Source organism: Salvelinus sp. IW2-2015, unplaced genomic scaffold, assembly GCF_002910315.2.
Source record: "Salvelinus sp. IW2-2015 unplaced genomic scaffold, ASM291031v2 Un_scaffold5892, whole genome shotgun sequence".
Taxonomy (NCBI): Eukaryota; Metazoa; Chordata; class Actinopteri; order Salmoniformes; family Salmonidae; genus Salvelinus; species Salvelinus sp. IW2-2015.
This window is the reverse complement of record NW_019947157.1, coordinates 17,374-41,042: the sequence shown is the minus strand read 5'-3', so window position 1 is coordinate 41,042 and position 23,669 is coordinate 17,374. Positions and strand designations below refer to the sequence as shown.

General features: G+C 40.9%; 2 protein-coding genes across 3 annotated transcripts; one reads left to right on the top strand and one right to left on the bottom strand.

The window, feature by feature from the left end:
• Positions 1 to 527: 527 nt before the first annotated feature.
• On the bottom strand, positions 528 to 2,878 carry LOC112078579 (carnitine O-palmitoyltransferase 1, liver isoform). 2 transcript variants are annotated; one of them, XM_024144771.2, is made up of 7 exons: positions 2,720 to 2,877; positions 1,884 to 2,042; positions 1,596 to 1,738; positions 1,341 to 1,512; positions 1,015 to 1,119; positions 727 to 864; positions 528 to 605 (listed from the first exon to the last, which is right to left on the bottom strand). In XM_024144771.2, the coding sequence occupies exons 2-7, from the start codon at positions 2,022 to 2,024 to the stop codon at positions 573 to 575; spliced, it is 732 nt and encodes a 243-aa protein (XP_024000539.1). In that variant the 5' UTR covers positions 2,025 to 2,042; positions 2,720 to 2,877; the 3' UTR covers positions 528 to 572. The 2 variants fall into 2 exon arrangements, with proteins under 2 accessions (XP_024000539.1, XP_070298191.1); XM_070442090.1 differs by lacking the exon at positions 528 to 605 and having other exon boundaries at positions 633 to 864; positions 2,720 to 2,878.
• A 12,739-nt stretch (positions 2,879 to 15,617) lies between these two features.
• On the top strand, positions 15,618 to 22,867 carry LOC112078580 (cysteine--tRNA ligase, cytoplasmic-like). Its single transcript, XM_024144772.2, has 4 exons — positions 15,618 to 15,745; positions 18,121 to 18,351; positions 22,294 to 22,385; positions 22,775 to 22,867. Exons 1-4 carry the CDS (start codon positions 15,724 to 15,726, stop codon positions 22,865 to 22,867), a joined length of 438 nt encoding a protein of 145 aa, XP_024000540.2. The 5' UTR covers positions 15,618 to 15,723.
• Positions 22,868 to 23,669: the final 802 nt, after the last annotated feature.

Genomic DNA, 23,669 nt, shown 5'->3' with positions numbered 1-23,669 from the left:
GGGGGTCTTGGATGGTTGAGGGGCAGCTCTCAGGAACTGTGGGGGGATCTTGGAGGGTTGGTGGCCTGGCGGTTGGGGGCTTGGGGCCAGTGGCCGATAGGTCGCTGGTTCATGTCCCCATTTTGGGAGATCTGTCGACGTGCCCTGGTTGCTCCTGTGAGTTGCTCTGGACGGGAGTCTTTTAGATGACTGAATGTAATGTAAATGTTAAGCGGCTTCACTGCAGGTAGATTGTATGTTTTAATGGTTTTTGACAAATATTTAAACGTGTCAGTTTCACGAGGTTGGAGTAATAACATGTTCAACTACGTAAGACATTGGCTCCAATCTAGGTTGTGCCTTTACATTTCGAGAAAATAAATAGCTTTTGAATATTTTTCACTTCTCAAACCCCAGCCTGGTCTGTCTGGTCTGTTTCACAAGCGTTCCCGGAGTCTCTGTGATGTTGCGCCCCTGGGTTCAGTAAGTCTGTGATATTATTACATTCCTAGCAACTTGATTATATATAATGCTAGTTCTGACTCTTACCATTGCATAGTAGTTGCTGTTGACCATGATTGGTCCACGGCCTCTTAGGTAGATGTACTCCTCCACCAGTCACTGACCTGAGAACAGCAAGACAAGCAGAAGATGGACATGTCGGAATCATACGAAAAGCTATGGAAAATAAATGAAGCTATCTATGAAAATCTGATGAAAACAATATTTAATTAAAATGTGACTTACATAGTTTGTAGCCCACCAGGATTTGAGTTTCAGGTACCACTGAAGTTTAGGACCCAGGCCTTTCTCAAAATCTTGGGCAAGAACCTCCATCCTCAAGTACTGTTCGTCGTCCATGAGCGGACGGGCAGATTCAAGGTACTAGCAGAGAAAACATGTATGACAATCTAACATTGCACACCTTCAGGAGTTCTATAAATAGCCACATTGTACCCCTCTAGTAAATGGTTATAATCCATTAAAAAAAAAGAAGATGGTTAAGCGGAGATGTGTTTTGTTTCTGTCACTCACTCTATTGATGGTGTCTTTCACCGAGGGCAGAGGGAGCTGTGGTAACGATGTCTGGAAGCTGTACAACTGGGGATTCCGCCTGCCGGAGAAGATTTTCACCAGGACCTGCACTCATAAATATGGCCTGGTCTGTTAAAGAAGTCTACCTTCAAATAAAAAGGATCATATATATATTTTCTTTGCACCAGTCTTTTGTTTATTTGGTCTGGGGGAGATATTTCTGACATATKATCCTTCTAGGTATAATATTTCTGTAGCCCCCRCCTCTACCCGGCATTGGTTTCMCACGAGGCAACACGKGACATGGTCGTTTGCAGTCGACTCACCAGCCAGATGCGTGTTCTCCATGGCACGGTGCCGTGACGGGCATACATCCATCCATGCCAGGAGAGCAGCCACTTGAGTGCAGTTCGCATGGTGAAAAAAATAGCCACCCAGAGCCCTGTGCCAACTAGCACCCCGCCAACCACCTGCTGCTTCTCAAAGGACATATAGCGACTGCAAGGAGAGAGGCAAAGCATCACTTACTGGCCATAAACATCCATCAATTGTCATTTTATCTATGTGATTATATACTTTACCTAACAGGCAGGTGAGCACCCACTTTGGTGAACAGTGCCAAGGAAGGGTCAGCTTGGACGTACTTTGCCCTCCCCATGTACAGCCCCACCACTAACATCAGGCCGGTGGGACTGCCAGGGTACACCCCAGTCATCACCCCATTCTGTGGAGGAAATTATATTCAGCTGTTTGACACATCAACGTCACTGTTGGYTGTATTTACGTGATCTGTATAACTTGGTATTGGTATGCCTGGTGGCTAATTTCCCTTGAGACAAAGTTTGAATACAATTTAAGTGTTGGAGCACCTTGAAGCGGATAAACTTTTTCTTCCAGGAATGCAGGCCAGACAGGTAGATTTGTCTCAGGGCCTCGTGGCTCAACTGCAGATCAATGCCATCTGGAGAGACGGTGAACTGGAACGCCACAGCCTGGTGAGCTTCTGCCATGACTCTGCCAGAGGTACTCTACAGTCGAAAACGCATGACAAAACATCACCAAAACATCATCACATGATAAAAATTGAAGCACACAGGCTGCACACGAGCAATAATACTATAAAATTACCTCTCTCGTAAGCTACTTAGGTAGAAAGGACCCACCCACTCTCATGAGCTACTTAGAAAGGACCTTCTCTCAAACAGATGTGACAAGTGGGTGGGAAACATTGTTCCATTCAGTGAGCAAAATATCTAGTAACGTGATGGTGTGATAAAGCAGTGCTTTTGATTTGGCCAATGACAGATGCGCAGCACGACTGCATAAAACACAGCTGAAACACAACCAACCTGAATCAACGGAATCATGGTCTCCAAGCAAGATATCAGCACAGACAGAAGGGGTTAATTTATAATATCTTTATGTCAGCTAACGTTAATGCCAGATCAACTTTGTGAATTCCAAGGCAGAAAGATACTAGCCAGTTGCCTTGTTTGTTAATATAGCTAGTGTGACATTCATCCGTAACTAACTGTCCGCTTATCCTGCCGTTAGCTAACTAGCTAGCTAGCTAACGTTAGCTAGCAGCAAATTGTGGAAGCGCCGGCTAGTTAGCTATGTTAACGTTAGCTAGCTAGATAACGTTGGTCAGACAGCTAGCTAACTAAATAGTTTGATAACAGTTGAAATCAACAATTAAACTCACGTAGTATCTTCAAATGGCTCCTTTTCAAATATATTTTAGTTCAAAAACATTTCAGCAGCGATTTCAACGCACACAAGTTAGCTGGCTACACCACGCTGGGTAGTAGGCTACGTCGGACGCTCTGGCACGTTCCAGGTTGCATAGATAGGGTATATTCAAGGCTGACTGTCTATTCCCAAGGTGCCACGGTTCCGGTCTAGAATCACGGTTTCGACTGCTCCTACAGTTTGGCTTCGGTACTGCAGTTTCTGACACCCGTCCCAGAAAGCGAATTTCCATACACGACCACATAGTGAAGTCAGATTTCAAATGCATAATAAAGACACTTTATCATTGCTTGACTTGGGCAGGAGCTCACCAGAGATGAGTACCAGCACCTCACATTTTCTACTGCTTGAGCTCCTGTTCATCTTATAGAATGTTAGCTCAAAAAGTATTGTGGAGCTCCTGCACCTAAAGTTTGTACCAGAACCTATTTCAGTCCAAGTCAAGCACTGCACTTTAGTCATCAGCTTTGTGCACAAAACATCCATTGAATTATTAAAATAATTGTCACTGAGGCAGAATATATATATTTTTTAATCTATTACTTTCATCGACTCCTCAGCACCCAACTCCATTTTCACGCACCCTGAAACCACATATGAATGAGTCAAAAGGCAGGGGTCCACTTTCTCCAAAAATGTCACTCCTACCGAACAGACTCATCTTTATCCTGACCATCGGTGCAAGGCTCGGGTTCCAAGAACCTCACCAAACCTGCCACCTCTGGTAATTCCCCTCATTCACTTCCATTTCTCCTCCAGAACTGGATCCGGTGTACGGCTCAGTCTGTTTGCCACTTGCCACCAGCCTTCTTCGACCTACCATCTCCCTTTTTTCCACCATCTTCAACAGATTCAATCCCACCCTCTGCCTCCCTCACTCTCTTCAACCTCCACCTCTTTCCTTCCATTCTTCCTCGGTATTCCAAGTATACGTCTCCTTGTGATAATATTGCACTTCTCCTAACATACATCTCGTTCTTGCCCTCTCAGGGGGACGCCATTTCCTCCTCCATTGATCAAAGTTGCTATGACCGGAACTCGATGCTAGTGCACATGAGATGTTGGTCCTTATAACCTGGATACAACCCGGATATAGACGGTCCATGTATCGGCGTATACGAACGCTAGTAGATTACCTTGAAAAAACGAAGGTTGGACATCTTGGATGCAGTCTCCAGTTGTTATTATACCTCAGTGGTCTAAGCTGGGCAGATAAACCTGTATGGATGTAAATCATTGACAATGATTTGAGCATGTACAATAGATTTGTAGTTGATAACACAATTGGCAAGTGTGTAACTGATGAGTTGTGACAATGAAGGGGAAAAAAAGTGTAGTTGTAAGTTAATATTCTTAAACAATAATTGCACCTGCGGATGTCAATTTTGCTCACAGACTTTTGGCAGGACTTAGCAGCCCTACAGTGAAAAAAGTATTTGTAGATGTGCAATCAAGGAGAGAGGGCAGAAGCTCTGAGAGGTGGGACCTGTTTCTTATAACAAATTAGATTTGGTTTTCATAACCGAGCATACTCTACACTGGTTGGTTGTTGGTGACAGCTCACATGGGCCGTGTTGTCTAGCGCAACCACCTGTCAATCACGACGTGCGTCACCAGTTTACCACAGACTGATTGTCCAATGTCCACCAATGAATCCTAGCTGTTAGCTGTCATAGTGGGTACGTTTAAATGTCTTTCTTTTGTGGCTAGGTAGCAAGTATTTTTTTCTTCTTTGTAATACATTTTGGAAGCAAATGTTTTTTTACTTTATTTAACTAGGCCAAGTGATTGTCCAAGTCATTGTTATTAAGGGTTTGTAACTAACTGTTGTAGTCTGATACTAGCTACCAAATCGATTAAAACTTCTTAAGGCTAGCGAACCCCTCGACAACATTCTGCTGAAAAGGCAGAGCGCGAAATTCAAAAATATATTTTTTGAAATATTTAACTTTCATACATTCACAAGTGCAATACACCAAATTAAAGCTTAACTTCTTGTTAATCTACCCATCGTGTCCGATTTCAAAAAGGCTTTACAGCGAAAGCACACCATATGATTATGTTAGGTCAGAGCTAGTCACAAAAAACATACAGCCATTTTCCAGCCAAAGAGGAGTCACAAAAAGCAAATAGAAATAAAATGAATCACTAACCTTTGATGATCTTCATCAGATGACCCTCATATGGACTTCGTGTTACACAATACATGTATGTTTTGTTCGATAAAGTTCATATTTATATCCAAAAATCTCAGTTTACATTGGCACGTTATGTTCAGTAATGTTGTGCCTCAAACATCCGGTGAATTTGCAGAAGCCACGTCAATTTACAGAAATACTCATCATAAACTTTGATAAAAGATACAAGTGTTATTGCACAGAATAAAGATATACTTCTCCTTAATGCAACCGCTGTTCAGATTTGAAAAAAGCACACCATGCAATAATCTGAGTACGGCGCTCAGACACAAAAACAAGTCATACAGATACCCTCCATGTGTGTGGAGTCAACAAAGGTCAGAAATAGCATTATAAATATTCACTTACCTTTGATGATCTTCACTCAGAATGCACTTCCAGGAATCCCAGTTCCACATAAAATGTTTGTTTTGTTCGATAAACGCATAATTTATGTCTAAATACCTCCTTTTTGTTCGCGCGTTAAGTTCACAAATCCAAACTCAGAGGCGTGGGCAAGTTCAGACGAAAGTCCAAAAAGTTATATTACAGTCCGTAAGAAACATGTCAAACGATGTATAGAATCAATCTTTAGGATGTTTTTAACATAAATCTTCAATAATGTTTCAACCCGGAGAATTCCTTTGTCTTTAGAAAAGGAAAAGGAACGCAGCTACCTCTCACGGGTGTGCGCGAGACTGAGCTCATGGCACTCTGCCAGACCTCTTACTCAATCAGCTCTTATTCTCTCCTCCTTCACAGTAGAAGCCTGAAACAAGGTTCTAAAGGCTATTGACATCTAGTGGAAGTCTTAGGAATTGCAATATGACCCCATTTACACTGTATATTAGAAAGGCAATGAGTTGAAAAACTACAAACTTCAGATTTCCCACATCCTGGTTGGATTTTTCTCAGGTTTTTGCCTGCCATATGAGTTCTGTTATACTCAGACATCATTCAAACAGTTTTAGAAACTCAGAGTGTTTTCTATCCAATACTAACTAATAATATGCATATATTAGCTTCTGGGCCTGAGTAGCAGGAAGTTTACTCTGGGCACGCTTTTCATCCGAACGTGAAACTGCCCCCTATCCCAAACAGGTTTTAGGTAAAGTTATTTTGCAAGCTATTTGAATTTAATCAAAACGCTAGCTTAATTCTGTATGGAGCATAGCTAGCTAACTAGTAATAATCATTTGAAAAAAAATCATTCACCTGCTAAGACCAAGTAACAGACATAAATTCCATGATTTTATGATAACCCAGTTAGATCTGGAGTTTTAGTAGAAGCACGACTGAAGGTAGAAAATAATTGATTTGACATTGGCTTTATTCTGTACTGCCCTTTGATTCATAAAATCTTATCTAAACAATTTACAATTGTCTGTACGAGTCACAGAGAGGTAGTATAGACTTACTTTTGTAAGTATTAATTGAGGAAACCAGGTGAGGAGGGACACAGTCTTGTTGACCGTCATGTCCTCTGCAGCCAGTTCCTGCACCCTGATGGACACAGTGTTGTGGTAGAGCTTGAATAACTGTCAAGGTGTTGTAAGTGTTTGGGATGCACTGCACCACGCGTCACTGCGGCCTCCAGCTTTGCCCATGGCCTGCTGCAGCACTATCCACAGTTGATTGGCCAGGTCGTCTGACGGGCCGTACACCTTGACAAAGTACAGTGCATTTGGAAAGTATTAAGACCCCTTGACTTTTTCTACATTTGTTAGCTTACAGCCGTATTCTAAAATTATTAAATCGTTTTTTCCCCTCATCAATCTACACACAATACCCATAATGACAAAGCAAAAACAGGTTTTTACACATTTTAGCCCTGAGACACCCCTCCTATGACTCCTACCAATGCACTTAGTACCTATAGTTGGGTCTCCGGTTAGGTTACTTTATACCAAGCCACTCGGGTTCCCGATAGACTAATTAACCAGATGCTAAAAATCCTCAATTAATCAAGTCTATTTCAGAAACCTAGAGTAAAAACGCCATGATTGTATTTGTATTTATTATGGATCCCCATTAGCTGCTGCCAAAGCAACAGCTACTCTTCCTGGGGCCAGCAACATTAAGGCAGTTTATACAATTTTAAAAGACATTACAATACATCACAGATTTCACAACACACTGTGTGCCCTTAGGCCCCTACTCCACCACTACCACATATCTACAGTACAAAATCCATGTGTATGTATAGTGTGTGTGTGTGTGTATGCGTGTGTCTGTGCCAATTGTTGTGTTTCACAGTCCCCACTAAGGTGGGTTTTTTTCATCTGTTTTAAATAATATAACTGCTTGCGTCAGTTACTTGATGTGGAATAGAGTTCCATGTAGTACTGTGTAGTACTGTGTAGTACTGTGTGCCTCCCATAGTCTGTTCTGGACTTGGGGACTGTGAAGAGACCTCTGGTGGCATGTCTTGTGGGTATGCATGGGTGTCCGAGCTGTTGTGCCAGTAGTTAGACAGACAGCTCGGTGCATTCAACATGTCAATACCTCTCATAAATAGAAGTAGTGATGAAGTCAATCTCTCCTCTATTTTCAGCCAGGAGAGATTGATATGCATATTAATAATTATTAGCTCTCTGTGTACATCCAAGGACCAGCCGTGCTGCCCTTTCTGAGCCAATTGCAATTTTCCTAAGTCCTTTTTTGTGGCACCTGACCACACGACTGAACAGTAGTCAAGGTGGGACAAAACTAGGGCCTGTAGGACCTGCCTTGTTGATAGTGCTGCAGAGCATCGCTTTAATTAGAGACAGACTCTCTCCCATCTTAGCTACTACTGCATCAATATGTTTTGACCATGACAGTTTTACAATCCAGGGTTACTCCAAGAGTTTAGTCATCTTACAACTTGCTCAATTTCCACATTATTTATTACAAAATTTAGTTGAGGTTTAGGGTTTAGTGAGTTTAGTGAGACTCTATGACGACACAGGTTTCAGAACTCAACAGTGAATTAAATTGATAGACACCTTCAGTGCCCTTAACTAAACCCAACTTTTTGTTGTGGTCTATTACAATTTTAGCACAACATTCAATAACAAGGAAAACGGTTTCTTACCTTCTACAACTTCATAAAGTTTTTTTTGTCTCCCGCCTCAGGATGATCATCCCTCAGATGGTGTAAAAAACTCTAACAACTACTTTAACACACTTCATCAATGAGATAACCTTAAGGATTCCTCTAGAATTTTACTTTAGGTACAATAAAAATCTAAATATGATACAATAAAAATCTCTATATTTTAAGCTAAAAAGCTAGAGCAAAAATCTTCTTCCTGCAGGTGACCGGTTCTTCTAGCATGCCTGCTACCCTCCTTCTTCCTTTCAGCTAACTCTTTGTGGCTAACACATTCTCAAATTAGCACTCAGTGGTTCACACCCAAAGTGGCATTGCTCTTAAGGTTGTTTTTTTCAGCACCCCCTAACCCCTGCCCTTTTCTCACCTAAGCAGGACGTCCGCTAAACAGCACTCTGTAGGGTATTACCGGGGTGTAGCCAGAGGACAGCTAGTTTCCGTCCTCCTCTGGGTACATTGACTTCAGTACAAAACCTAGGAGGCTCATGGTTTTCACCCCCTTCCATAGACTTACACAGTAATTATGAACACTTCCAGAGGATGTCCTCCAACCTATCCCAATCAAAGAGATCAGAGAATCTAGTACTGAAAGCATAAGCTACAGCTAGCTAGCAATACAATGCATAAAATGTGGTGAATAATTGACTCAAAGAGAGAGAAAAGCAATAGTTGAACAGTTTTGAACTCATTTATTTATTAAAAAATGAAGTAGGAGAGAGCGAGAGGAAGAGAGCTACCTATATTTAGTTGTATTCTTTTCACTTTCACTAAGATAGCGAATGCAGCTAGCTCATTTAGCCTACTCAAACACAGCCATCAAACAGAGAGGGATGATATGTTAGCTAGCTGGCTATGGCTATCCAACACTGGAACTCTTCCAAGTCAAGGTAAGCTTTTGTTCTATTAATTTATTGCCACCGGGCCGCCGGTGTAACTGCTAAACGGCTTGCCGACTGTAAACTGTACTGCATGATTGTAAAGGTTTACTAACGTGTTAGATCCAGTAGCTATGTTGACTACGACGTTATTAGCTAATATGGTGACAACGATGTAGGCTGTGTGTAGCGGTTATGATATGAAGGTTTGGCTTAGAACGTTTTTTCACCTGGTCACAGACAGCTGATGTGTTGTGCACTGAAGTCCACAAGTGAACTGAAAAGGTGAGAGGAGGACAGCATGTAGATGTGAAAAGGATTAACTTTTTAGGGATAGGGGCAGCATTTTCACTTTGGATGAATAGCGGGCCCAGAGTGAACTGCCTCTACTCTGCCCCAGATGCTAATATATGCATATTATTATTACTATTGGATATAAAACACTCTGAAGTTTCTAAAACTGTTTGAATTATGTCTGTGAGTATAACAGAATCATATGGCAGGCAAACTTCCAAACAGGAAGTGGAAATTCTGAGGTGGTTGATTTTCAACTCATCGCCTATTCAAATCCCAGTAAGATATGGATCTGTTTGCACTTCCTACACTTCCACTAGATGTCAACAGTCTGTAGAACGTTGAATGAAGCCTCTACTGTGATGTGGGGCCAGATGGAAGGTGTTTCAGTCAGTGGTCTGGCAGATTGCCAGTTCCTGGTCATGCGCATTCCAAATGATATCGTCTTACTTTCCATTACTTCTAGAGACACAAAGGAATTCTCCGGTTGGAACGTTATTGGATATGTATGATAACAACATCCGGAAGATGGATTCTCTACTTAGTTTGACCAGTTTATTGACCTGTAATATAACTTTTTGAAGTTTTCGTCCGAGTTCGCCTGGATCTGCGGAGCGTTTGGACATGTGTACTAAACGTGCTAGCAAAATAAGCTACTTGGACATAAATAATTGACATTATCGAACAAAACAACAATTATTGTGGAACTAGGATTCCTGGAGTGCATTCTGATGAAGATACAAAGGTAAGGAATATTTATGATGTAATTTTGTATTTCTGTTGACTCCAACATGGCGGAGAAATGTTTTTATATCTAAGCGCCGTCTCAGATTATTGCATGGTGTGCTTTTCCGTAAAGTTTTTTTGAATCTGACACAAGCGGTTGCATTAAGAACAAGTGTATCTTTAATTCTATGTAAACATGTATCTTTCATCAAAGTGTATGATGAGTATTTCTGTTATTAGATGTGGCTCTGCAATTTCTCCGGATATTTTGAAGGCATTTCTGAACATGGCGCCAATGTAAACTAAGATTTTTGGATATAAATATGCACATTATCGAACAAACATACATGTATTGTGTAACGTGATGTCCTATGAGTGTCATCTGATGAAGATCATCAAAGGTTAGTGATTAATTATCTCTTCTGCTTTTTGTGACTCCTATCTTTGGCTGGGAAAATGGCTGTGTGTTTTTGGACTTGGCGGTGATCTATCGTAATCATATGTTGTGTTTTCGCTGTAAAGCATTTTAAAATAGAACACGGTGGGTAGATTAACAAGATGTTTATCTTTCATTTGCTGTATTGGACTTGTTAATGTGTGAAAGTTACATATTTCCCAAAATATTTTTTCCCCGCGCTGCTTTTGAGCGGAACGTGTGTCCTAGAAAGGTTAAGCAAAATGTTCATGCTGTTTTGTGCTGCTATGAAAGTGAACTGTATTTGCATGTGATCAGGGGTGTATTTATTCTGCCGATTCTTTGTTGAACGTTTCTTAAATGGAACGAACGGGGATAAACACCTGAATTTGTCCAATAGAAACTCTTCGTTTGCAACTGTTGGACTAATGATTACACCCTGTATCAGCTAGATGCAGGCAAGAGTGTGCAAGGTGTGTTGATGTCTGTCACCTTGATTACTAACATTTTTCTCTCGACCTGTGCACCTACTTTGTAAACTTTMATTTAAAGGCTAGGTTGTAGCAMCCTCATGATGGGTATAGGGAAAATTTGAGTATCATRTAGTAGCCTGAACCTATCGATGTTACATTGARCTGGGTGAATGGAATATGAATGACAGTCATCCAATATGGTGTAATAGAAATAAGGCCCTGCTCATGAAAACAATAATCGTCCTCCCTCATCAAAAACGGCACCGACCGCCACTGCATTTACAAGGATTGAGAATCCATTTCCGGAACCTCTCGTCAGAGCCAGAGAAGAAGAAGCGAGAGGGATTACATAGCCCAAACTGTGTCCATGAAAATAAGACCACAAAGTGAGGACTTTTTGTATGGAGGTCAATGAAAGATTGGGAATTTGGTCAACAAAAAATTGAATTCTAATTTGCTACGTGAGCCTTMTTTGATTGAATAGGAGTTTCATAATGGTTAGGTTGTTACGAAGGCACTGATAGAAGYGGACACACGTGGCATTTTGGCAACTTTGGAAAAAACTACTTTATATCAGAGTTGTGCCTCTTGTTCATAAGCGTATCTGCCCTCTCATTGGCTAGAATGGTCCCACCTGATCTCGCCTTCTCTCCCTGCCTTCMATCTTTRAGGACATRTATTTCCATTGTTATAGTGGTTACTCAACCGTCTTGTCAATATAATAGATMATCTTTGTCGGAGCCCTATTTGAAAATTGTGGGAGGCAACMATTGAGATATAAAAMGTCTTCACTRTTTACCACCGAGGTGGAAGAGAGAACCAACTCGGCGGGAAATCTGTCTCCCTCCAGCAGGTGGCAGTGTTTCGTTGTTTCGCACACCAAGCAAGGAGTTTTTGAATGGAGGTCAATGAAAGAGTGTCGAATTTGGTCAACAAAAATATTAATGGTTTATTTGCTTGGTGAGGTTTATTTGCTCGGTGAGGTTTATTTGATCTAATAGAAGTTTCGTAATGCTTAAGTTGTTATGAGTGTTCTGATATAAGTAGGACACGKGACATCCCGGCAACTTTGAGAAAAAACACTTTATATCGGGGTTGTCTCGAGATGGCTATGCATATGGAATGAGGCTAGTAAAATAGCWTCTCTCTCCATTGAATATAGGCGGTTGATGTCATCAACCCTCATCGAATATTCAAAAAAGGATTACAATAAAGAGATGTATCCACCAATCCGAAGAAAGGATAGGTGGGAGCTAGACAGCCGCAGATGCTGATTTGAGGACAATGACTCCCATTGTTAGGGCTGAGAGACATGTTTCTTGTCAGTATATGCATAATCTTTGGTTACCACAGCCAAAAGCTGAAGTCCCACCTACTCGACCCATCAGATGAGGGAGTGGGATGTCAGTGGGATGTCACGGTTTACGGTTAGTGAGAAACAACCAATCAGATGAGGGAGTGTGATTACGTGTATGCCGGTTTACAGTTAGTGGGAAATTATCATTCAGATGAGGGAGTGTGATGACGAATATGCCGGTTTACAGTTAGTGAGAAACAACCAATCAGATGAGGGAGTGTGATGACGAGTATGCCGGTTTACAGTTAGTGGGAAACAACCAATCAGATGAGGGAGTGTGATGACGAGTATGCTGCAGGGGCAGATGAGAGACATGCATTTGTTTTTTCTAGTGATCCATCAATGATTTGGTTATTTATTAGCTATAATAAAACCAACCGTTCTTAATGCAAAGTGTTAATCGTATGTCTTATTGAAACTCAGCTTGCAAGCTTATCATGTTTGCCTTTACTCATATTTGTAGGTTTAGTCCAATATCATCGTTTTTAAAATGACATGTAGACAAACAAATTGACACCTTTATTTTGTGTCTTTATTTTCAAAATMCACAAATAAAACACAGTTTCACAGAAATGTCAATTTTATTGATTGGCTGATTTAWGATAAACTTCAACCCTGTTACTTTATTTGGCACCTAGGCACATACTATAAACATTTATTTAAGTTAACATAGCCTTGCAGTCCACCTTTTTGGTATTTTGTACCAATTTCCATCACTGTGTTAGAACCTTTACTGGTTCTAACAGTGTACCTTTCTTGCTGCCAGCTCTTTGCAAACTGTTGGGGGAAAAATCTATTTGACCAAATACAACGCTATTTCTCTGTAAACAAATTAACAACAGACTTTCAGCATGCTTATAGATGAGGGTACTCAWCATGCACTGCACTGACACAATTGACTGATGATTGGTTGAATGAAATTTATAATAAGAAGACTGTGGGAGCTGTACAGTTTTTTCTAACCTTTATTTAACTAGACAAGTCAGTTAAGAACACATTCTTATTTACAATGACGGCCTAGGAACAGTGGGTTAACTGCCTTGTTCAGGTGCAGAACGACAGATTTTTACCTTGTTCGATCCAGCAACCTTTCGGTTACTGTCCCAATGCTCTAACCACTAGGCTACCTGCCGCCCCGACCATAACCTGTTGTTGAGAAAACGTATGTGTTATGGCGTTTCATCCTCTGCCATATGGTGGATTTAGAGCTATCTGTCTAATAGAACTCAGAGGGTTTTCTCTAAGGTCAAACATGTAAAGTGTGGTGTACCGCAGGGCAGCTCTCTAGGCCTTCTACTCTTTTCTATTTTTACCAACGACCTGCCACTGGCATTAAACAAAGCATGTGTCCATGTATGCTGATAATTCAACCATATAAGCATTAGCAACTACAGTCTTGCTCTTCATTGTAATCAAAGGGCTAATATAAATTGCATGCCAGTCCCTCTTGGCTATGAGTTGTGGAAAGACTGACTATGTCACTTCTTGTTTTTATAAGAAACATTGTAAATTCCAAATTGTTTGCATCGTCAACTTACACACAGCACTGACACACACACGTACCCCACCAGACATGCCACCAGGGGTCTTTTCACAGTCCCCAGGTCCAGAACAAATTCAAGGAAAACGTACAGTATTATACAGCCATGAGTGCATGGAACTCCCTTCCATCTTATAGTGCAAGTGAACAGCAAACCTGGTTTCAGAAAACAAGTAAAGCAACACATCACGGCACAATGCTTCTCCCCTGTGTGACCTACTTGATGTGTGTATGTACTGACATGTACTGTATGTGTAACTGATAGATGCGTACACACACACGTTAATGTTTTTAACTATATGTAAATTGTAAAGTATTTTGTCTGTCTTCTTCGTTATGTGTCGGACACCAGTAAGACTAGTTGTCGCCAATCAAACTGTACAAAGGCGCAGGGTCTTCAAGCTATGGAAGATTTTCTTTTTTTACATTTCATTTATTTTGGGTAAAAGACATATACAACAAAATGTACAATGTGGACCCAGAGGATATCACTTGAAAATTAAAACGCTTGCTTTTGTGGTCCTCGATGGTAAAAACAATACCACATGCAATGATTAAAAGGCAAGACAAAATTGCAAACAACCATAAATACATTCATTTATATTGACATCCTAAAAAGTGGCACTATTCATTGCACTTTTCCCAAACCTTAAAAATCAACCGTATTCATTTCACATTAAAACAATCTATTAATTGCACATCATACCGATCCTTCAAATAAATACACCTGACAAGCAGTAGGAGCACAAGGAGCAGTGGAGTGGTTTCTCTTACTTAGACAACCTTCTCCAAATGAAAACCTTTTCCTGCTTTTTAAAGCCAGTTCTACTTTTTCTTTGCTTAATCTCTAAGGGGAGGCTTTTCCATAGACAAATGCCTGTATAGAAAAACGTTCTCCTCGCAGTGCTGTTTATTCTGGGGATTTTACAAGACATAACACCAGCTCTGCTATTGTAACTGTGGTGGTTATAGACCATATCAATGTGGTTTTTCATATAACCTAGGGGCACGATCATTTACGATGTCAAACATATGATTAAGTTGGCAAAACATTTAATAATTAATTGGATTTAAATGGCACTTTTCTAGACCTCCAAAGCTCTTTATAGTGTAAGGGGAAACTCAACACCCTAACCCCACTTATATACTATCTAAAATAATTATTATTATTGGCCCATCCACCCCCCTCTTCGGAGGACAAAAGTAACTTTGTTTGAAATGTTTGTTTTTGCAGATATTGTTACAAATACATTATTCATACATGGTACTTGTTTAGACAGTATTACATGATAGGAATACAGTTAGATCCATTACACATTAAATGATACCCATCATGACATACTCTTGCAATAAGGGCCACAGGGTCTTTAGTGACCACAGAGTTAGAACACCTGTTTCAAAGTCTCATCTTCAGTTTTATTGAGGAACATTCCATTGTTGGTGTAGTATTTAAACAATATTAAATAGAAATGAATGTTGTAAAAGTGTATGGTATAAATTAGTGCTCTGTCTTTAAACTTACTGCCTTCTTGTTCATTTCAGCAGCATTCTTCTCTTTGGCTTTTGTCTTTCCCCTGGTGGCATCCATACATCTTTGTGGAACTTACCTACCCATTTGCCCAACACTTTTATCCTTTCTCAATGTTATGCATTTTAGTGACATTGCCAATTCGTGTTGCCGAATGTCTTTAGTAATTTGGTTCAAACTTGGAACACAATATATTCCATTTCGAAAATGAGGCGGGTCCCGTGAACCGGAATACGCGTCACCACACTCCCTTATCTGATTGGTCGGGTAAGCGAGTCTTCTGAGCCGGCCTACTCGTAATCACACTCCCTCAAATGATTGGTTGAGCCTTCTGACTTTGTGGCTGTGGTAACTAGTGACGACCATAAAWAACGGGAGGCAACGCGGATGTCTAGAGAATACAGTCATTGGTCTAGACTAGCGAGAGMGTGTACGTCCGGGCACGTTATTGTTGCATCAGAAATTGCAGACTGTTGACATGTCAAGCTCGGGAGAGWTAGGTAAGTATTGAAATCGATGCATGTTTTTCATGTTTCCAAATATCAGCAGCGGCTCTTCAAGGCAAATGCGTGTATTCATAGTTTGATGCGCGTTCTCAGAATATAAATTATTGCACGATATTGAATGTTGGCTACGGTAAGGCTAGCTATTTATATAGTCAATGAAATGAATGCCATTCTACACATCTATAGCGTCAATGTGCAATATGGTACGCAGCATCATCTGGAGACGTGTGCAACACAAGTTAAACATTCACCTTCTGCTACCATTTCTGTCRAGCCGTCTACGCATACAATTTGATGCATACGTTCGATAAATCCTACGTATGCACCGCAAAGAACGCACTGCAACGGCCATTCTGGTTGACACTGTCGGTGTGATCAAGCGTCACGAATGTATTTAAATCAAAGTGCCGTCCAGCTRGTAGTACTATTAATGGTTATACTACKGTATTACTGGAAAGGGCTGAATCAAGCTTTCGCTTTCACAGTGAATGTCCAGAACATGAGTCATGAGTGACGGTAGATATGGGTATTCTGTGAAAATAGTCCTGACCGGTGTACTTGTGGCTGCGTGATGCTCGGTACACCGGTCACGACTATTTTAGTAGAATAACGTTACTCATAGCTTACTGTCACTGTCTCCAGCTCTTGACATTGGTCGTGTGCTGGGAAGAAAATGTTCTGTATTGTCACATACACCGGATAGGTACAGTGAAAAGKGACATTAATTTTGAAAGCGAAAGCTCAATTCATCCTTTTCCAGGAATACCGTAGAATAACAATCAATTGTTCTAGCTAGCTAGATGGCTTGTGAAATATCTGCTACCTCTGCTAGCTAGATGGCTTGTGAAATATCTGCTACTACTGCTAGCTAGTCGTCTACAAACAGTCTCTCAACATTGAGCGCTCTCCATTGGTAACCCTCCTGCTGTGTTCCGGTCGAATTGGACCGATTTACATGTTTTTTTTCCTCTGAAAAATKTAGTTAATTTAATCTGATTGTCATAAGGTTCTATAACTTTGTCCACACTTGGCATCTGAACACACCAAATACATTTTGATGATTTTCATAACATTTTGGGTGTTTTATTTAACTTTTGTACACCTGTGGTGTTCCCGGTCAAAAACGGGACATGGTCATTAGACATTAATGGGTGAGAGGACAATTAGTGTATAACATTTATTTCAGGCACACGTCCATTCATCAGATGGAACACTTCCATCTCCCAGACCCCCACATGCAGTGTGTTTGAGCACACACACACCTCACCCCCCCCCCCCCTTATTGGCTTCCATGACAACCCCCATGGGAACCTTTCCCAATAGAATCTATCCCCCAAGGGAACCACACCTGTTGGCATTCTCACAAAAAAATCCAACATTGCTTCAATAATTATAAGAGCTTTTCTTGCAGCTTCTGCGTATATAAAGCTTTGAGGCCTCGCTCACAATTCATTCTGTGGCAGCACAATGACCAAACGATATACTGTATGTGAGGCCCTTGATCATATCTTTCATCATGACACTGGTGAGGAGGAGAGAGTCCTTGTTAAACTTTGACACAAAGTAGTCTGTGATAAATAGCACAATATGTTTCATCTAAGTATTTGTTATAGTCAAAATAATCCATACATTATGCTTTTTTTTACTCAAAAAYGAGTTGTATGAGCTCAGGTCAATGAGGCCTACAGGCTATAAATAGCAAATAGAAGTTCAAAACTTGTAATGTTCACAAGAACTTGATAAAAAGATCTAACACAATATTAGGTGATAATATATGTATTATTATGGATTCATAATCAGCTATAATGAGGYGGTCATTTTGGACCGGGAACACAATKAATTAACATGAAACGAACACAACAGGAAGGTTGAAGGTATAYGTTAASATTTCCTCCKGCRCTGTTATGATCTTAGTACAGCTGTGTCATAACATAACCAATGATGTGGTCAAAACACCAAAATGGAAGGTTAATACTGCATTGTTTATGTTGTCATTTGAGTATTTGTAMATGAATATACTGTAKATAATGCACATCTCATTGCATCCTGTAACTCCATTTATGAATTTGACAGGTTAGACTSCCATCCCCCAGTTCACCAAACAAAGTGGCAGGGTCAGGTTGTTGAAATGATACCTTGGGCCTTTAAGTTAATTCACCAAATCAGATGGAATAGCCAAAGCTCTTAGCCAGTTGTCAACTTTCAGATGGCATTGATCAGCAAGAGGGTTGATAAACAAATACAGCAGCACAACGTTCTTRGGCATCAATTCTTTGCCTTGTCTAGAGACGAAACCAATCCSAAATTAGTTTTGGTTTTTCAATGGTGTCTTGTCTGTGGGTGAATGTGTGCTGTCTTGTTTTCCACAGCCTTTGATTATGGCTTCTTGCTGCACACAAGTGAGGAGGCCACAGCCACCGTGGCTCTGAATGAGTACCTGAGCTCCCGCAGCTACCTGGCTGGGTTCAGCCCCTCTCGGGTGGACCAGGAGGTCTTTGAGCTCCTGCAGAGGCCTCCGGCCMCGCAGCACGTGCACKCTCTGCGCTGGTACAGGCACATAGCAGCCCTGCAGCGGGACATCCCCAGCCCAGATAGCAGCAGTGAGTAGAGTCCAGGGCCCATGGACAGGATAGGGATGCTCCCCTTAGATTAGAGTAGCCCACTGCATAAGGGCAGTCATGTCCCCCCCCCCCCCTAGACTAGACCGATAGTGCATGGTCACTTTGGAATGTCGGTAAGGCTAGCTATTTAAATAGTCAATTAAATAATGTCATTCTTCTACCTATGTTCAGGCATCCCGAATTATTTAAATCAGGGATGGGCACCTTTGGGGGGGGCACACAAAAACAGATCTCATCATGAGGGGCTGGAGTGGTTTGCAGGTAAAGGTTGAATTTCGCTTTCACAATGAATGTCACCTTTCACTGCACCTATCTGGTGTACGTGACAATACAACATTTGTTATTTTTCCCAGAACATGAGTTATGACAAGTCCTGGAGACGGTGACCGTAGCTCAGAGTATTCTGTGAGAGTAGTCCTGACAACTGTACTGTTGTCTTCATGATGCTCGGTACACCAGTCACAGCTATTTTCACAGAATACTCATAGCTACTGTCTCCAGCATTTGTTAAAATGTTAAAATGTTTTATTGTCACGTACACCGGATGGCTACAGTGAAAGGTGACATTCATTGTGAAAGCGAAAGTTTAATTAAACCATTTCCAGTAATACGGTAGTATAACCAAAATGGTACTAACTGTCACATTAGATTCAGGCTTCTGCAACACCCTTGTGTTCTGCTGACAGACGCTCTAGAATGAGATGCTACATTTAAAGCTGTTGGGCCTATTCTTCATTATTTCAGCAGCAACACATTGGGCTTCATAGAAGCTTACTAGTGTCAGATATAGCCCAAGCCCTGTTCAATATGGACTCCTAGTCAGATATAGCCAACCCTGTTCAATATGGACTCCTAGTATCAGATATAGCCCAAGCCCCTGTTCAATATGACTCCTAGTCAGATATAGCCCAAGCCCCTGTTCAATATAGACTAGAGGTCAACCGATTATGTTTTTCAATGCCGATACCGATTATTGGAGGACCAAAAAAGCCGATACTGATTAATGGCCTAATTTTTATTTTTATTTTTTTTAAATTTTACATTTATTCGTAATAATGACAATTTCAACAATACTGAATGAACACTTATTTTAACTTAATATAATACATCAATAAAATCAATTTAGCCTCAAATAAATAATGAAACATGTTCAATTTGGTTAAATAATGCAAAAACACAGTGTTGGAGAAGAAGTAAAAGTGCAATATGTGCCATGTAAGAAAGCTAACGTTTAAGTTCCTTGCTCAGAACATGAGAACATATGAAAGCTGGTGGTTCCTTTTAACATGAGTCTTCAATATTCCCAGGTAAGAAGTTTTAGGTTGTAGTTATTATAGGAATTATAGGACTATTTCTCTATACGATTTGTATTTCATATACCTTCCTTTGACTATTGGATGTTCTTATAGCACTTTAGTATTGCCAGTGAACAGTATAGCTTCCATCCCTCTCCTCGCCGCTACCTGGGCTCGAACCAGAACACATCGACAAAAGCCACCCTCGAAGCAGCGTTACCCATGCAGAGCAAGGGGAACAACTAATCCAATTCTCAGAGCGAGTGACGTTTGAAACGCTATTAGCACGCACCCGCTAACTAGCTAGCCATTTCACATCGTTACACCAGCCTAATCTCGGGAGTTGATAGGCTTGAAGTCATAAACAGCAATGCTTGAAGCATTGCGAAGAGCTGCTGGCAAAATGCACGAAAGTGCTATTTGAATGAATGCTTACGAGCCTGCTGTGGCCTACCATCGCTCAGTCAGACTGCTCTATCAAATCATAGACTTAATTATAACATAACACACAGAAATACGAGCCTTAGGTCATTAATATGATCGAATCCGGAAACTATCATCTCGAAAACAAAATGTTTATTCTTTCAGTGAAATACGGAACCGTTCCGTATTTTATCTAACGGGTGGCATCCATAAGTCTAAATATTCCTGTTACATTGCACAACCTTCAATGTTATGTCATAATTACGTAAAATTCTGTCAAACTAGTTCCCAATGAGCCAGGCGGCCCAAACTGTTGCATATACCCTGACTCTGCGTGCATAGAATGCATGACCTGGATTTCTTTGAGCTAAATATGCAGGTTTAAAAATATATATACATCTGTGTACTGATTTTAAGAAAGGCATTGATGTTTATGGTTAGGTACACGTTGAGCAACGACAGTCCTTTTTCGCGAATGCGCACTGCATCGATTATATGCAACGCAGACACGCTAGATAAACTAGTAATATCATCAACCATGTGTAGTTATAACTAGTATTATGATTGATTGATTGTTTTTTTATAGATAAGTTTAATGCTAGCTAGCAACTTACCTTGGCTTCTTACTACATTCGTGTAACAGCGGGGCTCCTCGTGAGGCAGGTGGTTAGAGCGTTGGACTAGTTAACCGTAAGGTTGCAAGATTGAATCCCTGAGCTGACAAGGTAAAAATCTTCGTTCTGCCCCTGAACAAAGCAGTTAACCCACCGTTCCTAGGCCGTCATTGAAAATAAGAATGTGTTCTTAACTGACTTGCCTAGTTAAATAAAGGGTGTAAAAAAAATAATAAAAAAAAATGAGAAAAAAGAATTGGCGTCCAAAATTACAGATTTCCGATTGTTATGAAAACTTGAAATCGGCCCTAATTAATCGGCCATTCCGATTAATCGGTCGACCTCTAATATAGACTCATAGTGTCTGATATAGCCCAAGCCCCTGTTCAATATAGACTCATAGTCAGATATAGTCCAAGCCCCTGTTCAATATGGACTCAGTGTCAGATATAGCCCAAGCCCCTGTTCAATATGGACTCATAGTGTCAGATATAGCCAAGCCCCTGTTCAATATGGACTCATAGTGTCAGATAGCCCAAGCCCCTGTTCAATATGGACTCATAGTGTCAGATATAGTCCAAGCCCCGTTCAATATAGACCATAGGTCAGATATAGCCCAAGCCCCTGTTCAATATGGACTCAGTGTCAGATATAGCCCAAGCCCCTGTTCAATATAGATTCAGTGTCAGATATTGCCCAAGCCCCTGTTCAATATGGACCGATAATAACATTTGCATGACTACATTTCGCAATCATCGAAGTCTGTAACTTTTCTTTAGGCCTGTATTCATTTGTCAACAGTGTTAACGGCTAGTGGCAGGAGGACCACCGTTTGGTTGTTTCATTGGACTATTTCCCATCCCTGAATTGTTTATTTTATTTTTTATATATTTATTTTCATCACACCTGTGTTCCTTCCTGTGTGGGTTTTGTGTTGTGTTTTGACATGCACTTTGAGGGCTAGCTAGTGTGTTGCTTTCCACCCCTCCCCCCACGCAAACTAATTCTACTGTGAGCAGGCCTGCAGCTTTGATGAAGGCACACAGACTGCATTGTGTTCCTGGTGCTCTGGAGACCAGGGGTGGTTGTCATCAGACTGCATGGTGTTCCTGTGCTCTGGAGACCAGGGGTGGTTGTCATCAGACTGTATGGTGTTCCTGTGCTCTGGAGACCAGGGTGGTTGTCATCAGACTGTATGGTGTTCCTGTGCTCTGGAGACCGGGGTGGTTGTCATCAGACTGCATGGTGTTCCTGTGCTCTGGAGACCAGGGGTGGTTGTCATCAGACTGTATGGTGTTCCTGTGCTCTGGAGACCAGGGGTGGTTGTCATCAGACTGTATGGTGTTCCTGTGCTCTGGAGACCAGGGGGGGTTGCCATCAGAATAGAGTGGTGGCTTGCATACCCTCAGACAGTTGCCTGCTCAAACCACTAAAATGTCATCAAAGTTTTAATTGGGGAATCCAGAGATTTGAGGAAATTCAATTCCATAATTTGCCTGACCTTCAATGAGACACCATTTAACAGCATGCCCTCTTCAGAGAAACGTTTGACTAATGTTCTAATTAAATGTGTCCTCTGTTTTTTTTAGTTAAAGGAAAGAGGGTACAGCCCCCCTGGTCTGCCCCAGCCGGGTCCAACCTGCCAAAGCTGCGACTCTACAACAGCCTCACACGCACCAAGGTGACATGTTGACCTTCTTTTGTTTTGCTCGTTTGAGAGCCATTTTGGATGGATCCTTATGATCAAATAGGAAAGAAAGACACTGAATGTCAATCTACACATAAAGGTTTACATTTTGATCCCTTCTCTGTAGCTCAGTTGGTAGAGCATGGAACTTGTGACACCAGGGTAGTGGGTTTGATTCCAAAGACCACCCATACGTAAAATGTATGCATGCATGACTGTCGCTTTGGATAAAAGTGTCTGGTAAATGTACTATATTAATACCAGACTGTTATTATTGGATAAAAGTGTCTGCTAAATGTACTATTATTAATACCAGACTGTTATTATTGGATAAAAGTGTCTGCTAAATGTACTATATTAATACCAGACTGTTATTATTGCAGGAGTTGTTTGTTCCCCAGAATGGAAACAAGGTGTCGTGGTACTGCTGCGGACCCACTGTCTATGATGCCTCTCACATGGGACATGCCAGGTAAAGTTCACTTCAGGAAGTAACAAGACGAGCAGTTTGTGTCAGCCACACCGCAAAGAGCTGTTTACTCCAATAGGTTTAGTCTATAGTCCAATAGGTATAGTCTATACTCCAATAGGTTTAGTCTATACTCCAATAGGTTTAGTCTATACTCCAATAGGTTTAGTCTATAGTCCAATAGGTATAGTCCAACAGGTTTAGTCCAACAGGTTTAGTCCAATAGGGTTAGTCCAATAGGTTTAGTCCAATAGGTGTAGTCCAATAGGTGTAGTCTATAGTCCAATAGGTTTAGTCCAACAGGTTTAGTCCAATAGGGTTAGTCCAATAGGTTTACTCCAATAGGTATAGTCCAATAGGTATAGTCTATAGTCCAATAGGTATAGTCTATAGTCCAATAGGTATAGTCTATAGTCCAATAGGTATAGTCTATATTCCAATAGGTATAGTCTATAGTCCAATAGGTTCCGGTCCAATAGGTTTATGTCCAATAGGTTATAGTCTATAGTCCAATAGGTTAGTCCAATGGGTATAGTCTATAGTCCAATAGTTTTAGTCCAAAGGTTAGTCCAATAGGTGTTATAGTCCAATAGGTATAGTCTATAGTCCAATAGAAGTTTAGTCAATAGTTAGTCCAATAGGTATAGTCTATAGTCCAGTAGGTATAGTCTATAGTCCAATAGGTATTAGTCCAATAAGTATAGTCTATAGTCCAATAGGTATATGTCCAGTAGGTATAGTCTATAGTCCAATAGGATAGTCCAAGTAAGTTAGTAATAGGTATAGTCCAATAGTATTTTGTCCAATAG

Coding starts and splice junctions, on each gene's coding strand:
- LOC112078579 (XM_070442090.1), bottom strand. CDS start 2,024: ATGGCAGAAGCTCACCAGGCTGTGGCGTTCCAGTTCACCGTCTCTCCA. Junction 1,513..1,595: donor GGTGCTCACCTGCCTGTTAG/GTAAAGTATATA, acceptor CTCTCCTTGCAG/TCGCTATATGTCCTTTGAGA. Junction 1,120..1,340: donor GGAGAACACGCATCTGGCTG/GTGAGTCGACTG, acceptor TTATGAGTGCAG/GTCCTGGTGAAAATCTTCTC.